Source organism: Mustelus asterias, chromosome 15 (genome assembly GCF_964213995.1).
Source record: "Mustelus asterias chromosome 15, sMusAst1.hap1.1, whole genome shotgun sequence".
Classification (NCBI taxonomy): Eukaryota; Metazoa; Chordata; class Chondrichthyes; order Carcharhiniformes; family Triakidae; genus Mustelus; species Mustelus asterias.
In genome coordinates, this window is record NC_135815.1 from 80228451 (window position 1) to 80246644 (window position 18194).

Below are 18194 nucleotides of genomic sequence, written 5' to 3' on the forward strand. Positions count from 1 at the left end.
CAGCGCCAGGGACCCGGGTTCAATTTTGACCTCGGGTGAATGTGTGGAGTTTGCATGTTCTCCCCGTGTCTGCGTGGGTTTCCTCTGGGAGCTCTGGTTTCCTTCCACACTCCAAAGATGTGCGGGTAAGGTTGATTGGCCATGATAAATTGCCCCCTTAGAGTCAGGAAGGTTAGCAGGGTTAATACGTGGGGTTACGGGGATTGGGCTTGGGTAGGATTGTTGTTGGTGCAAGCTCGATGGGCCGAATGGTGTCTTCCTGCACTATAGGGATTCTATGATTCAGTGTGTGTGCTACAACCATCACAATGTGGCGTCTGTGGCATGCCTCACATTATCACATCCCATTTTTTTCTACGTTACAGTTTTAGCTGAATTGATAATAAGAAGGAATATAAAAAATGTATCGCTTTTCTTACAAAATGGCAGAAAGCACTCTATTTGAAGACTGTTTCTGGATTTCTATTCAATCAGCTAAATTACATGAGATACACATGGTTGCAGATTGAAATAGAACCACATGATGTCTGGTGAGATTGTATTTTGACAGTTTCATGAGTATCTGAAGAGACTTTCCCCTGTAAGTAGAGGGCTCATGAGTTCTGTCCATCGTGGATACTGAGTGAATGGGAATGGGCAGATACAGAGTGGGAGAGGGCATAGAGGGATATTGGGGGACAGGGTGGTTATAGAGGGTGAACGAAGTGTCTGGAGGGGGCATGGGGGGTTGAGGGAGGTGAGGGGGTTGAGGGATGAGGGTTTGGGTACTTAACACTCATGTACAGAACTGGGCCGCTGTCCTAGTGAATGGAGGTGGGGCTTCTAATCTGTCCACCTCCATTTCCACTTTGGGCCTGTTTTGGGAGGTGGTGGTCCCCTCTCTATCCCATCCCTGCCACCCACCAATGTGGGCAGGCATAGCCACTCAGTAGGTGCGATTGTTAGGTCAGGAAACCTCCAGACCTGCTGTGCCCACCTCAAAGAGGAAAATTTGTCTCCAGGTGTACCATGCACACTGGCAGGCTGGCATAAGGAAGATTGTTGTGAAGAAGTAAAATAGCATTGTGAGAATAGGAAAGTAATTTTAATAGGAAACTGGGAAAAGCCCAATAGTATTGAGTGAGGGTCAGTAAATGCAATGCATGACTGCTTCATGACCTATTGCTTCGAGGTAGCTCCAAGTGGAAGGGTTGGACTTTACAGCTTCGCTCAACCCGAGACGGGAAAATCTTGCCCGAGGACATTTCCATTGTCTGCCTCTCACCTGCTCCGATTCCATGGCGGGTGGGGCGGTAGAATTCTGGCGCAAGTGTTCACCTTGACCTGGCGTTTATTAGTGACTCAAGCAGCGTACAGATGATGGAAATTGTGACATCTTCACAGAGCAATGACCATAAAATGATTGGAATGGAGGAACAACTCATTTAGCCCCCCAAACCTACTTTGCCATTCAATGAGATCAAGGCTAATCTGGATCCTACCGCCATTTACCTGACTAAAGTTCAGCCGTTTGCTTTATAAAGGTATACAAGGAACCAATCATTCATAAGGGATTGTGCAAATGCGTTGTGGGTTCATTTATTAATTCTAGGAACATGTGAAGATGTACAAATGGATCGAAAGCATGAAGAGATCAGAGCTGCAGAACTGTGTGTTTGTGCTCTGCTCCAGGCCAAAGCGAAACTGAGGCTGGATCACATGACACAGTTCCTTTAAAGTGATGTCATACTGCTATTCCTTAAAGGCATAAGTCCCATATCCCTCAGTCTGTTTGTTTATCAAACGTCTATTATCCTCAGGTTGAACATTTTTAATTTATCCAGCTTGAACAGACTTTTTTTGTGTTGGTGTTGCGTGGGGAGGGTTCCAGATTTCCACCTCTCTTTATGTGAGGAAGTGCTTCCTGACCACTCTACTTAGCTCCAATTTGAAAGTTGCGCTGCTTGTCTGGACTCCCACCAGAGGAAATAGATAGTTTGCTGCATAATCATCTTAAACACCTGGACCTATTATACTCAAGAGAATACAAGGCTAATCTAGGCAACCTGTAATTGAGTCCTTATAGCCTGAGCATGATTTTGATGACTCTGCATCTTATCTCTTACATGGGTGGTGGTGTCTAGGACTGAATGGCTTGGAAATGATCTGGGATCCAGTTGGAAATTTCCAAGACCCACCCTCCCAGCTCTCTCCCCACCCAGCAGGTTTTCCTGCAATGGAGGCAGCACGCCGTTGGCTTCCAGTCCCGCTGATGTCTAGGGTGTTTTGCATGGCTTGCCCATCCCACTGCTGGGGAACCCGTGGTGGGGGTTTGACTTTTGTGGGACAGGAATGTCCCGCTGGTGGGCAGGACTGGAAAATCCCACCCGACGAACCAAAGAACAAAGAACAAAGAACAGTACAGCACAGGAAACAGGCCCTTTGGCCCTCCAAGCCTGTGCCGCTCCTTGGTCCAACTAGACCAATCGTTTGTATTGGTCAAGTATCCTTTATCCACACATCCGAAAACCAAACACATCCGAAAACCAGGGGCAGAATTTTCCCGTCCTGCCCACCATGGGAATCGTGGCATGCTGGAAGTGGACCATGCAAAGGTCTGTTGAGCTCGGGTGGGATTCTCCGGACTTGGAGCGAGCGCGGCCGGAAAGATCCCGCCCCAAACGTTTTTTGAACGACTCTGTAGTTAATTTGTATGTTAATACAGCAAATAAATATTCTATTACAGGCGTAATATGTGTTAATGGGAGTGCAACCTCAACAGAGTGTGAAGGTTGTTGAGTTGAGGAGTTTGATGAGAAGGGGAGGGAGGTACTCCTTTGTTTTTTTACCCACTAGAAATTGGATTCTGCTCTACTATATTGGAATAAGCGAGTTGTTGGTGAGTAGCACAAAGAACAAAGAACAAAGAAAATTACAGCACAGGAACGGGCCCTTCGGCCCTCCAAGCCTGCACTGACCATGCTGCCTGACTTAACTAAAACCCCTTACCCTTCCGGGGACCATATCCCTCTTTTCCCATCCTGTTCATGTATTTGTCAAGACGCCCCTTAAAAATCCTTACTGTATCCGCTTCCACTACCTCCCCCGGCAATGAGTTCCCGGCACCCACTACTCTCTGTGTAAAAAAATCTGCCTCGTACATCTCCTTTAAACCTTGCCCCTCGCACCTTAAACCTATGCCCCCTAGTAATTGACTCTTCCACCCTGGGAAAAAGCTTCTGACTATCCATTCTGTCCATGCCTCGCATAATCTTGTAGACTTCTATCAGGTAGCCCCTCAACCTCCATCATTCCAGTGAGAACAAACCAAGTTTCTCCAACCTCTCCTCATAGCTAATGCCCTCCATACCAGGCAACATCTTGGTAAATCTTTTCTGTACCCTCTCCAAAGCCTCCACATCCTTCTGGTAGTGTGGCGACCAGAATTGAACACTATATTCCAAGTGCGGCCTAACTAAGGTTCTATAAAGATGCAACATGACTTGCCAATTTTTAAACTCAATACCCCGGCCGATGAAAGCAAACATGCCGTATGCCTTCTTGACTACCTTCTCCACCTGCATTGCCACTTTCAGTGACCTGTGTACCTGTGCACCCAGATCCCTTTGCCTATCAATACTCTTAAGGGTTCTGCCATTTACTGTATATTTCCTACCTGTATTAGACCTTCCAAAATGCATTACCTCACATTTGTGTCTGGTGTATCTGGTGAACATCCGGTAAGTGGTCTATTTTCGAAAGGTTTAAAATGGTACCAAATTTGTGATGAGATTAATAAATATCCAAAAGCAAATAAGTAATTGAATAAAATAGTTAAGTAATTAATTATAAGTATGGCAGGACAGGTGATGTGGTACGCGGCAGCTCATGGATACCAGTGTTATCCAGGGCAAGCATGTCTGCAGCAAGTAAGATTTGGCTCAGAGTCACCGAGTTGGAGGCTAAGCTGCAGACAGTGCGACATATCAAGGAGGGAGATAGTTACCTGGACACCTTGTTTCAGGAGGTGGTCACACTCCTTAGGATAGGATCCTCTGGTTTGGAATATGGTCAGGGACAGGAGGGTGTGACTGCAGCTGAGACAGGTAAGGGGACTCAGAGGGCAGGAGTGTCAGTCTCTGCCATTGTCCAACAGCTTTGAGGTCCTCTCAGCTTGTTTGGATGGGAATGGGGGCTACAGGGTGGATGAGCTGACTGACCCTGGCACCGTGGTACAGGAAGCCATTCAAGTGGGGGGAGCAGAAAGGAATGTAGTGGTCCTAGGGGAACAGTATAGTGAGGGGGATTGACACTGCTCTCTGCAGCACAGAGCCAGAGTTCAGACGGCTGTGTTGTCTGCCCAGTGCCAGGGTTCAGGACATCTGCTCAGGGCTGGAGAAGAACTTGCAGGGGGAAGGGAGGATCCAACGGTTGTGGTCCGTGTAGGTACCAAAAACATAGGCAGAATGAGGAAGGAGGTTCTGCGTTGTCAGTATGAGGAGCTAGGCACCAAATTAAACACAGGCCCAGGTTTTCATTCCACACCTTCTGACATTTTGTCAGTAAAAAGCCGGTCTTGAGAGTGAAGGGCGCTCCAATTACAAAGTAATACTAAAGGCCCTCCTTCCCCCCCAACAGACATCGGGACCATCACCCCAGCCCTTGAATAAAGAGATCCAACCTCCCCTACACCACTCAATGATTAGTCCACCCCCCACGCCACACAGCTATCACATTTGCCAGTATTGGGGGCACACACAGCTTCAGCCCCCCCGCCTTTCCCCCATTCTCAGTGTCCGGCCAACCTCCCCATTGCCATGTAAGTACAACCTCTCCACCATTGCTCCACCCCTCACATAATGGGAAGTCCCCTCCCCCAATGGGCTACCCTAAAAGCCCTGGCCCTGGCCTTGCTGCCAACCTGGCAGTGCCAGGGCAGTGCCCTGCCATGTCTCTCACCACCTGGGGGTTATACTCACATCCGTGTCCCCACCATGGTCATCACGACTGGTTTCCATTTTTGAAAACCAATAGTGATTCCCGTCAGCGTGACGTCACGCCAGCGGGGGATCATCTAACGCCCCTAGAAGCATCAGCATTAAGCCAGTTAGTAATGTTAAAATGTATTTCGATTCATGGTAATCAGATTTACACCCCTTCTCGGTCTGAACCTGATTATGTCGCCGGTGGGGGTGGGGCGGACCAGATAATTTCTCATTGTGATGTTTGATGAGCGATATATTTTGAACATAGAGATTGTTCCCTTGTTCTTCCTTGAAATAGCACCCTGGAATCTTTTATACACCTGAGAGGGAACCCAGTCTTGGTTTAATGTTCAGTCCAAAAGCTGGGCACTGACAACCATTCACCACTGCCTCAGTACTGACATTGCAGTGTCAGCCTGGATTATGTACTCAAATCTCTGAAGTGGAACTTGAATCCATTACCTTCTTTGGAGAGAGTGCAAAGAAGGTTCACCAGGATGTTTCCTGGTCTCGAGGGTGTTGGCTATGAGGAGAGGTTGAATTAACTAGGATTGTTTTCACTGGAAAGATGGAGGCTGAGGGGAGACCTGATAGAGGTCTACAAAATTATGAGAGGTATAGACAGGCTTTTTCCAAGGTGGAGGTGTCAGGGGGCACAAGTTCAAGGTGAGAGGGGGAAAGTTTAAGCGAGATGTGCGGGGGAGTGGTGCGCTGCCACAGCATTATTGTAAGACACTCATGTTTTCTTTTAATTAATTCCTGGGACTTGGACGTTGTATATACGGCATAAGCGACACGGTGGCACAGCGGTTAGCATTGCTGCCTCACGGTGCCAGGGACCCGTGTTCAATTCCGGCCTTGGTAGAAGCAGGCACATTAGCACCATTTAAGAGGCATCTGGATGGGTATATGAATAAGGAGGGAATAGAGGGATATGGTCCAAATATGGGCAGAAGGTTTTTTTTTAGCTTAGTTAAGGCATCATGATCAGCACGGGCTTGGAGGGCCGAAGGGCCTGTGCTGTCCTGTTCTTTGTTCAGACTCAGATGAGGCTATTACATTGAGGCAGGGGCTGACAACCCTGTAGTCAGAATAGTTAGAGAAGGATTCAGGATCATAAAGGGTGCAAGTGTCTTAAACGATCACATGACCATCACAAATGTTTTGAATTATTGATTCCTGTGAATATTCACAAGGGAAGGCATGAGACACGCAATCTTCTCAAGCAGATCATTTCTCTGACTGACATTGGATGCAGGATGAATATTGACCAGAATACAGAGGTAACCAAGGAAGAATGATGGCTTTAATGATGGAGGTACCAATCAGGTTTAATAGACCAGAAACAAATACATCTCCAGGGATAGATAGCACTTAACCCCTGAGAGAGGTGAGGGAGGGAGTTTGTGAAACACTGACAATCAGGATCAATGAGTTAATGTGGAGATTGGTGGACTAGTGGGCCTGAGTTATAGGGAGAAGTTGGCCAGGCTAGGAATTTATTCCTTGAACCGTAGGAGAATGAGAGGTGGTCTTATTAAGATGTATAAAATCATGAGGGGCATAGATAGGATGAACGCACATAGGCCGGAATTTTATCGGGGCGGGCGAGGCTCACAGAACGGAATTCTCAGTTGGCCTCGGGCAAGAATTTATGAGCCTTGCTCGAGCGAGGTTGTAAAATCCCAGCTATAGTCTTTTTCCCAGGGAAGGGGAATTGAAACTAGAGGGCACAGGTTTAAGGTGAGAGGGGCAAGATTCAAAAAGGACCTGTGAGGCTACTTCTTCATGCAGAGAGTGGTGCGTATATGGAGTGAGCTGCCAGAGACTGAAGTCATTGACTGGTGTTTGACTTGGAACAACAGAGATAGCTAGCTGTCAGGAGTTATATATATTGTGTCATGTTTAAACTTAGTAATTGATAAAAGTTATGTTAATTCTTTTTGTTATATTTAAACTGTGTTCTTAAATAAACTTTGTTTGATAAAAGCTTCCTGGTGGATCAATTGAATCATACCTGGAGTGGAACACCTTATGCTTACCAATGCCAAAATCAAAGGTAAAACTTAGGGTCTAGGCTAACTTTACAAAACATCTTGGAGTTTCTGGCTTGGGTCTTAACAAGAGAGACATTTAAAACTGGAGGCAGAGTACCAAAGAAGCAAAGGCTAATGACCGAGTGGCAAGGGCCTGAGTTATATGAATGGACTGGAAAATTTTGGCTTGTTAGCCAGGAGGAGTGGTATCTGAGAGGAATAAATGATTAAAAGTAAAGCTTAAAGTTTATTATTTGTGTCACGAGTAGGCTAACACTGCAATGAGGTTACTGTGAAAATCCCCTAATCGCCACACACTCTGCTGCCTGTTCGCGTACACTGAGGGAGAATTTAGCCAATGCATTTAACCAGCACATCTTTCTGACTGTAAGAGGAAACCGGAGCACCCAGAGGAAACCCACACAGACACGGGGAGAACATGCAAACTCCGCACAGACAGTGACCCAAGCTGGGAACTGATCCCGGGTCCCTGGCGCTGTGAGGCAGCAGTGCTAACCACTGTGTCACCATGCTGTGAGGCAGCAGTGCTAACCACTGTGTCACCATGCTGTGAGGCAGCAGTGCTAACCATTGTGTCACCATGCTGTGAGCCAGTGGTGCTAACCACTGTGTCACCGCGCTATGAGGCAGCGGTGCTAACCACTGTGTCACCATGCTGTGAGGCAGCGGTGCTAACCACTGTGTCACCATGCTGTGAGGCAGCAGTGCTAACCATTGTGTCACCATGCTGTGAGCCAGTGGTGCTAACCACTGTGCCACCGCGCTGTGAGGCAGCGGTGCTAACCACTGTGTCACCGCGCTGTGAGGCAGCGGTGCTAACCACTGTGCCACCGCGCTGTGAGGCAGCGGTGCTAACCACTGTGCCACCGCGCTGTGAGGCAGCAGTGCTAACCACTGTGTCACCATGCTGCCCCATTGTGCCTCATGATAGGAGTCAAAGAACAAAGAAGAACAAAAAAAGTACAGCACAGGAACAGGCCCTTCGGCCCTCCAAGCCTGTGCTGATCATGATGCCCTAACTAAACTAAAAGAAAACCTTCTGCCCTTACTTGGACCATAACCCTCTATTCCCTTCCTTTTCATGTACCCATGCAGATGCTTCTTCAATGTTGCTAATGTTCCTGCTTCCACCACCTCCTCTGGCAGCGCGTTCCAGGCATCCAACACTCCCTGCATGAAAAACTTCCCCCGCACATCTCCTTTAAACTTTCCCCCCCTCACTTTGAACCTGTGCCCCCTTGTAATTGATACTTCCACCCTGGGAAAAACCTCCTGACTATCCACCCTGTCTATACCTCTCATAATTTTGTAGACGTCTATCAGCTCTCCACTCAGCCTCCAATTTTCCAGTGAGAACAATCCTAGTTTATTCAACCTCTCTTCATAGCCAATGCCCTCGAGATCAGAAAACATCCTGGTGAACCTTTTTTGCACTCTCTCCAAAATGTCCATGTCCTTCTGGAAGTGTGGTGACCAGAACTGCACGCAATCATGGGCATCATGGAGGTAGAAAGCATAAGTCCAGAGTATTACTCTAGGCATTTGATTTAAAGTAAGACGTGGGTTCAAATGAGTAAATCGCACATTGAAGACTGATACCTTTATCATAAAAACTGATCAACACCTGGAATGAACGTTCAGACAGAGCAGAGAAGAGGGAAATTCTGGAAGCATTTAAAAAGATGCTAAACATTTTTTCATTCATTCATGGGAAATGGGTGTTGCTGGCCGGCCAGCATTTATTGCCCATCCCTAGTTGCCCTTGTTCAAGGCGCAGTTGAGAGTCAACCACATTGCTGTGGCCCTAGAGTCACACGTAGGCCAGACCAGGTAAGGACAACAGATTTCCTTCCCTAAAGGACATTAGTGAACCAGATGGGTTTTTCCGACAATGGTTTCATGGTCATCAGTAGATTCTTAATTCCAGATATTTTTAATGGATTTCAAATTCCACCATCTGCTGTGGCGGGATTTGAACCCGGGTCCCCAGAATATTAGCTGATTTTCTGGATTAACAGATAATACCAGTAGCCCATCGCCTTGGCAAGTTGAAAGAAGTTAAAATAGGCAGAGGGGAGGAAAGTTGTCAGATTTTTACACATTAAAGGTGGGATTTTCTGGCCGTACCTGCTGGTAGGATCATCCGGTCCAGCCGAGGCTGACCCCTTGCTGTGGGTTCCCTGGTGGCAGAGGGGGTGAACAATAGGAAACCCTGTTGGTAGCAGCGGGACTGGAAGAAGTTTAAAGTTTATTTATTAGTGTCACAAGTAGGTGTGTTCACACTGCAGTGAAGTTACTGTGACAATCCCCTACTCGCCACACTCTGGAGCCTGTTAAGGTACACGAGGGAGAACTTTGCATGGTCAATGCACCTAACCAGCACATCTTTTGGACAGTGGGAGGAAACCGGAGTACCCGGAGGAAACCCACATAGACACGGGGAGAACGTGCAGACTCCGCACAGACAGTGGCCCAAGCCGGGAAGCGAACCCGGATCCCTGGCGCTGTGAGACAGCACTGCTAACCACTGTGCCGTGGCAGTATGCCCCTGCTCCTAATAACTCAAGTGTGCTGAATAAATGTTTTACCTGGTCTTCTTCCAATTTTCCTCAATCTATGTCCGCTGGTTAGATAGTTAAACTGCCTCGCAGTAAACTCTGGCAGATAATGACATCCTTGATATGACTTCTTCCTGCTTCTGCTCCCACGCAGTCATTACTGGCAATCTGCTTCATATCATTACAGGACGGTGTTTACTTTCATTTTGTTTACGTCAATCTGGGCAAAAGCATTTAACGTGGGAACTGAAAGGTGATTGGGTGACCTAATTAACACAACAGTTCGTCAGCCTAGCTTTGCTAACAATTACTGTTCTTGACTGGCTTCAGTTTAATGGATAGGGTGACCCCCTGGTGTCATCTGCCACGATGTGGAGATGCCGGCGTTGGACTGGGTAGTGTTTGCTACCAAATAAACCTGTTGGACTTTAACCTGGTGTTGTTAGACTCCTTACTGTGTCATCTGCCACAATGTGGAGATGCCGGCGTTGGACTGGGGTGAACACAGTAAGAGTTTTAACAACACCAGGTTAAAGTCCAACAGGTTTATTTGGTAGCAAATACCATTAGCTTTCGGAGCGCTGCTCCTTCGTCAGATGGAGTGGATATGTGCTCTCAAACAGGGCACAGAGACACAAAAATCAAGTTACAGAATACTGATTAGAATGCGAATCCCTACAACCAACCAGATCTTAAAGATACAGACAATGTGGGTGGAGGGAGCATTAAGCACAGGTTAAAGAGATGTGTATTGTCTCCAGACAGGGTCCTGTCTTTGGCTGTAGGGATTCGCATTCTAATCAGTATTCTGTAACTTGATTTTTGTGTCTCTGTGCCCTGTTTGAGAGCACATTTCCACTCTATCTGACGAAGGAGCAGCGCTCCGAAAGCTAATGGTATTTGCTACCAAATAAACCTGTTGGACTTTAACCTGATGTTGTTAAAACTCTTACTGTCATCTGCCACAACCAGAGTTGTGGCTAGGTAATACTAATGCCCAGCCATCGGAAGGCTGCATGTTTAAGCCCCACTACAGAGTTGAATCTACACGGACACTGCTGCGCTGCCTTTGGTGAGGTCGTTTGGGGTGGGACATTAAACTGAGACTCTACCTGCCCTTTCAGGTGGACATTAAAGATCCGATGAAGAGTAGGGCAGCTCTCCTTGGTTTTTCGACCAACAGTTATCCCTTGATCAAGATTAAACGAATGGTCTGCTTATTATTGCATGGCTGGTCACGTGAGCTTGCTGTGCATTCATTAGCTGCCCTGTTTCTCGAGATTATAACGTTTCAAAAGTATTCGCTGGGCTGCAAAATGCTTTGCAATGGTCCTGACAAGCAATACACAATTGCAATTTAAAAAAATGTTTTTAAAAAACTCTTTCATTGTTCCTCTACTGAATGTGGGAAGACTTATATTGTAATCAGCGACCGCAACCTTCAGTACATGACAATTGTCATTATTCTGCCAAGGTGCCTTTGCTTCTCATTTATATTATGTTAAAGAAATTCCTGGCCTCCCACGTCCCCATCTCTGTAACCTCCTCCAGTCCTCGGAGATCCTCAGAGATCTCTGCGCTCTTTGAATTCTGGCCCCTAGTAGGTCTCCATTTTCCTTCACCCCCATCATTGACTTTCAGGAGCCTGGGCCTTCAGCTCTGGAACTCCACCCGAAAACTCGCTGCCTCGCTGCCCTCCTTGACAATGGTTCTTTATGGGCTACAGCTTTGGCAAAATTCTGGGTCACCTGCTCTCTATCCCCCTCCCGGGGCTGGGTCTAAAAGTTTAATTTTCTAACAGCTCTGTGAAACACCTTGGGACTTTAAAAAAAAAACGATGTCATAGGTGCTGCGTAAATGCAAGTTGTTATTGTTCACACCCCCGCCCCGCCCCCGCCATCTCCCTCGGGAGCTGATAGCACAGATTGTGTTTCCATTGACTTCAGGGCAGCCTAGTGATATTATCGCCAGAGTATTCATCCAGAAATTCTGCTAATGTTCTGGTGACCCAGGTTCGAATCCCGCCACAGCAGATGGTGGAATTTGAATTCAATTAAAAAAAATATCTGGAATTAAGAATCTACTGATAACCATGAAACCATTGTCAGAAAAACCCATCTGGTTCACTAATGTACTTTAAGGAAGGAAATCTGCTGTCCTTACCTGGTTTGGCCTACATGTGACTCCAGAACAATGTTGTTGATTCTCAGCTGCCCTCTGGACAGGGCAATTAGGGATGGGCAATAAATGCTGGCCAGCCAGCGACGCCCATATCCCATGAATGAATACAAAAAATGGAGTGTAAAATCAGGCGAGGTTGTAAAATGGGCTTGCAAGGCCCAATTCCGTACTCTCTCCCATTGGGCAGGTTATCTTAAAGTTACCCTCCACTCCCAGTAGTTAGATTCTGAAGAATTATAGAATCCCTACAGTACAGAAGGAGGCCAGTCAGCCCATCAAGTCTATACCGACCACAATCCCACCCTATTCCTGTAACTTCACGCATTTGCCCTCTAATTCCCCTGACACTAGGGTCAATGTAGCATGGCCAATCATATCTTTGGACTGTGGGAGAAAACCAGAGCACCTGGAGGAAACCCACACAGACATGGGGAGAACGTGCAAACTCCACACGGACAGTAACCCGAGGCCGGAATTGAACATGGGACTCTGGCGCTGTGAGGCAGCAATGCTAACCATTGTGCCACCGTGCCACCCATAACTATTTTGAAACAGATTCCTACCTCCAGCTCCTGGAAGTCATCCTCATCCTCCACGTCGTAAGACAAGGTTTGCACTTTGCTATCATCTGCTGCCAGGTCTATAAATTGGCTTTCTCCATAGTCCAGGCCATCCTTTGTGGGGGACCTGCTTTCAATAAAGGTAGTTTCACAGCAGTCTGAGCTGTTGCTCTCGCTCCAGGGTCTCAGGACGCCCTCAGAGTACAAGATGATACTGGGTCGGTACTGGGCGTCGACCGTGTGTTGCAGGGTACTGGGGTTGAGGACCTGTTGCTGGCCAGAGTCATTCCTGCTCCTCTCTATGTAGTTCTGAGGTGGGAAACTCCCCAATGTGTGTCCCTGGTATTGAGGCGCTGAATAAAGGGGCACCAGGCCATCCTTGCTGTCTGCCGCCAAGTCTTTGGTGTTGATTAGGCCGTTCCTCTTCCCAGCCTCCACAGGAGCTGTGTGACTCAAACCCTTGCCTTGATCCATGTGACCCTCCATTTGCTTTGCTACCTCCTACCTACTTTCCTCAGAATTCCCACTGCTGCCCAAGAAGAAAAGTTATTCAAGTGGAGCCCATCCGACCCTTAGGTCTTCTTCCTGTTGAGAAAACAGAAATATTATGTTGCTTATCATTGCAAGCCAAGGGATAAGGTTAGGAATCCGGACAGCCCTCCTAACCTCTCCATCCACCTTTTAGAATCATGTCACAGTGTTATACAGTACAGGGACAGACCTTTCGGCCCAACTCATCCATGCCGACCACGTTTCCTAAATGGAACTAGTCCCATTCGCCTGCGTTTGGCCCGTATCCCTCTAAACCTTTCCCATCCATGTACTTGTCCAAATGTCTTTTAAATGTTGTCATTGTACCCGCCTCTACCACCTCCTCAGGCAGCTCATTCCATATACGCACCACCTTCAGTGTGAAAAAGTTATCCCTCAGGTCCCTTTTAAATCTTTCCCCTCTCACCTTAAACCTATGCCCTCTAGTTTTAGATTCCCCTACCCTGGGGAAAAGACTTTGGCTATTTACCTTATCTCGGCCCCTCATGATTTTATAAACCTCTAAACGGTCACCTCCTTATCCTCCCACACTCCAGGGAAAAAAGCCTATCCAACCTCTCCTCATAATTCAAAGCTTCCAGTCCCGGTAACATCCTTGTAAATTTTTTTGCACCCTTTCCGGTTTAATTAACATCCTTCCTGTAGCAGGGCGACCAGAATTGTACGCAGTGCTCCAAATGTGGCCTTACCAATGTCTTGTACAGTTGTAACATAGCGTCCCCACTCCTGTACTCAATGCTCTGACCGATGAAGGCAAGTGTGCCAAACACCTTCAAGTTAGGAATATTTTTGAGCTCAATCCACAACTTTATAAAGGGCTTTAATGCAGCAAACCATCCCCAGGTATTTGAAAGGAAGGAGTGCCATTGAGCATAGTCTGACCATGAGCCACAGAATGAGCTACAGTGAAACCTTTATTACTGGCAGGGGAATGGTGATGCGAGTTAATCAAAAAAGGAGTCGAGAGTTCCATTTCCCAATGGAATACAACACAATACATGTCGCATGAACGAATATGACAGGACACTAATATGCAAGAACAGTCTTCTTGATCTTCAACCTTACATTGAAACGTGAATGAAGGTAGCAAACAATACAGTATACAGGTTCCGGATAACTGTAATTGCTGCCGGTTGGTAAAGGGGCAATTGGTGTCAAACCATCATGAGAAATTCCCATTAGTAGGGAATTCCGGTTAGTAGGGAATTCCGGTTGGGAGGGAATTCCAGTTAGTAGGGAATTCCGGTTGACAGGGAATTCTGGTTAGGAGGTAATTCTGGTCTAGTAGGTAATTCCCATTAGTAGGGAATTCCCGTTAGCAGGGAATTCTGGTTAGTAGGAAATTCCGGTTAGTCAGGAATTCTAATTAGTCAGGAATTCTCGTTAGTAGGGAATTCTGGTTAGTCGGGAATTCTGCTTAGTAGGGAAATCCCGGTTAGTAGGGAATTCTGGTTGATAGGGAATTCTGGTTAGTAGGGAATTCTGGTTTAGTAGGGAATTCCCATTAGTAGGGAATTCCGGTTAATAGGGAATTCTGGTTAGTAGGGAATTCCCATTAGTAGGGAATTCCAGTTAGTAGGGAATTCTGGTTAGTCGGGAATTCCCGGTTAGTCAGGAATTCTCGTTAGCCAGGAATTCTGGTTAGTAGGGAATTCCCGGTTAGTCAGGAATTCTCGTTAGTCAGGAATTCTGGTTAGTAGGGAATTCTGGTTAGTAGGGAATTCTGGTTAGTAGGGAATTCCGGTTAGCAGGGAATTCGGTTTAGTAGGGAATTTTGGTTAGTAGGAAATTCCGGTTAGTCGGGAATTCTGCTTAGTAGGGAATTCCCAGTTAGTAGGGAATTCTGGTTGTGATAGAATTCTTGTTAGTAGGGAATTCTGGTTGGTAGGGAATTCTGGTAAGTAGGGAATTCTGGTTCAGTAGGGAATTCCGATTAATTGGGAATTCTGGTTAGTAAGGAATTCCGGTTAGTAGGGAATTCCCATTAGTAGGGAATTCCAGTTAGTAGAATTCTGGTTAGTAGGGAATTCTGGTTAGTAGGGAATTCCTGGTTAGCAGGGAATTCTGGTTAGTAGGAAATTCCGGTTAGTCGGGAATTCTGCTTAGTAGGGAATTCCAGCTAGTAGGGAATTCCGGTTAGTAGGGAATTCCCATTAGTAGGGAATTCCGGTTAGCAGGGAATTCAGTTTAGTTGGGAATTTTGGTTAGTAGGAAATTCCGGTTAGTCAGGAATTCTGCTTAGTAGGGAATTCCCGGTTAATAGGGAATTCTAGTTAGTAGTGAATTCCAGCTAGTAGGGAATTCTGGTTAGTAGGGAATTCCGGTTAGCAGGGAATTCCAGCTAGTAGGAAGTCCGGTTGGCAGGGAATTCTGGTTAGCAGGGAATTCTAGCTAGTAAGGAATTCCAGTTAGTAGAGACTTCCCGTTAGTAAGGAATTCTGGTTAGTAGGGAATTCTGGTTGGAAGAGTGATGGACAACACAAAGTTGACTGTATTAGGGCAGGTGACCAAAAGCTTGACTGAAGCTTTTCTGCACGGTTGGTTTGCAGATAAAAAATGGTGGCGAGGCTGAGGAGAGGGGCATTCAAAAGCAGTGGATGGTGAGGGTGAAGGCAGTGAGGGGCTGCACAGGAGGATAGAGCAGAGCGATTGGAGGATTGGAGGGGGCTATAGGCGTAGTGAGGGTGGAGGCTTTGGAGGCATTTGAACAGAAAGATAAACATTTTAAAGAGCTGTTTGCGAACTGGAATTAATGTAGGTCAGTGAGTAGATGAGTATTGGTTCACCAGAAATAGGACACAAGGCAGCAGAGTTTAGGACAGGCTCAGTTTTGAGTTTCAATATGATTGAAATTTGGGAGAGTTGAATCTTATCTTGTTGGTTGTGGGTTAACAGTTGGTGCCTTTAAGGGCCATGGATCAGACTGCATCTCGGCTTAGTTTTCCTGATGCAGGTGATGCTGTCTGCTGTAGACTTGCAGTGAGGGACCTCAAACAACAGGCTTTAGTCCCTTCAACATGCATGTGGCAAAGGGTCTCAATGTGTGTTATAAACTTGAAGCACCAGTTTTTGGTATATAGCTATATGATGGATGGCACATTAGTTTCCTTATAGTACAGAAGAAGGCCATTCAGCCCATCAAGTCTGCACCGACTCTCTGAACAAGCCTCCCACCCAACTCCATCCCCGTAACCCCATGCATTTACCCCACTACTTCCCCTAATTTACTCATCTTTGGACACTAAGGGGCAATTTACCATGGCCAATCCAGCTAACCCACACATCTTTGGACTGTGGGAAGAAAGCGGAGCACCCGGAGGAAACACACGCAGACACGGGAGAACGTGCAAACTCCACTTAGGCAGTCGCCTGAGGCCAGAATTGAACTCGAGTCCCTGACGCTGTGAGGCAGCAGTGCTAACCACTATGTCATCGGGCCGCCCACTTCTGGCTTGTAATGTGTGTGTGCACTTCCTGCCTGCTATATTGGAGGCTTAAATAGTTGCAGAAATACACAAACTTTGCGATCAGTTTTCCAAACCTTTGTTCTTTATAGTTATTTTACAGTTACTGATGACAACTCTTCATTTATAGTCCAGATGTTGCATAGAGGAACCCATGGATTATTGATATTTAAAATTTGTTTTACAGTAGTCATGGCGACCTCTATACAATGTTAAATACGTACAATGGAAACCCTCTGTGGAGTGAAATTCTCCTCTAGTCCTCATTTTGTGGCCTACTCCTGCTTCTAATTTCAATGTTTCTATGTTTCTATTAGTCTCAAGATGAGTTGAATCATTATCTGCAGAACTAGTTATTCGAATCCCACTTGTGTCTAAAGACTCACAATCTGACCACATTATTACAATTTGCACATATCATTCACCAGGTCCCACCCTTTCTTCTGTCTATTCTTGGGACATGGGCATTGCTGGCTAGGCCAACATTCATAGCCCATCCCCAACTGCCCTTGTAAAACTGGTGGTGAGCTGCCTTCTTGAACCACAGCAGTCCATGTTGTATGGGTACTGCTGGGAAGGGTGTCCCGGGACTTTACCTCAGCAACAATGAAGGAATGGCAATCTATTTTCAAGTCACACTAGTGTAGAACTTGTAAAGTCAATAGTGTGTAACTTGGAAGGGAAATTGCAGGTGATGGTCTTCCCAAGTGCCCCGCTGTTCCCTTGGTTCTCAAAGGTAGAGATCGCAGGTTTGAAAGGTTTGGAACCTTAATGAGTTGCTGCAGTATATCTTGTACTTGGTACACACTGCTGTTACTGTGTGTTGGAAAGAGTGAATATGGTGCTGATTAAGCGGGCTGCTTTGTCCTGAATGGTGCTACATTGCACTACACTGCCTGTACTTATCCTTTGCCACTCTTGATTACCTGTTAGTGTCGGGCTATCATCACACTGCCTATATATTCTGTGCCTCGCACCTCTCTCCACTTCACCTGACGAAGCAGCAGCGCTCTGAAAGCTTGTGATTTTAAATAAACTGTTGGACTATTACCTGGTGTCGTGTGACTTCTCACTTTGTCCATCCCAGTCCAACACCGGCATCTCCACATCACTGGATAGTGCTGTGTTTCTTGAAAGTCATAATCTACCCCTCCAGGCAAACAGAAAATATTCCATCAAACTCCGGGTACTCCAGTTTCCTCCCACAATCCAAAGATGTGTGGGTTAGGTTGATTGGCCCTGCTAAATTGACCCTAGTGTCAGGGGGATTAGCAGGGTAAATGTGTGGGGTTACAGGAATAGGGCCTGGGTGGGATTGTGGACGGTACAGACTTGATGGGCCAAATCGCTTCCTTCTGTACTGCAGGGATTCTATGATTTTATGAAATCATAGAAATCCTACAGTACAGAAAGAGGCCATTCGGCTCATCGAGTCTGCACCGACCACAATCCCACCCAGGCCCTACCCCATATCCCTACATATTTTACCCGCTAATCCCTTTAATCTACGCATCCCAGGACACTAAGGGGCAATTTTAGCATGGCCAATCAATCTAACCCGCACATCTTTGGACTGTGGGAGGAAACCGGAGCACCCGGAGGAAACCCGCGCAGACACGAGGAGAATGTGCAAACTCCACACAGACAGTGACCCAAGCCGGGAATCGAACCCAGGTCCCTGGAGCTGTGAAGCAGCAGTGCTAACCACTGTGCTACCGTGCCGGTACCTCCTGACTTGTACCTTGTTGATGGTGGACAGGCTTTGGGGAGTCAGAAAGTGAGTTAGCTGCTGCAGAGTTTCCAGTCTCTGGTCTGTTCCAGTAGCCATGGTATTTATGTTGCAATTCCAGTTAGATTT

The 18194-nt window shown here is 46.7% G+C and overlaps 1 protein-coding gene across 1 annotated transcript in view; it reads right to left on the bottom strand.

The window, feature by feature from the left end:
- syndig1 (synapse differentiation inducing 1) overlaps nucleotides 1–12905 on the bottom strand; it is a 39974-nt gene extending 27069 nt beyond the window's left edge. The window contains exon 1 of the mRNA XM_078230599.1: nucleotides 12324–12905. Within this exon, the coding sequence (XP_078086725.1) occupies nucleotides 12324–12806 (483 nt within the window). The 5' untranslated portion in view covers nucleotides 12807–12905. The remainder of the gene's footprint in view (nucleotides 1–12323) is intronic.
- Nucleotides 12906–18194: the final 5289 nt, after the last annotated feature.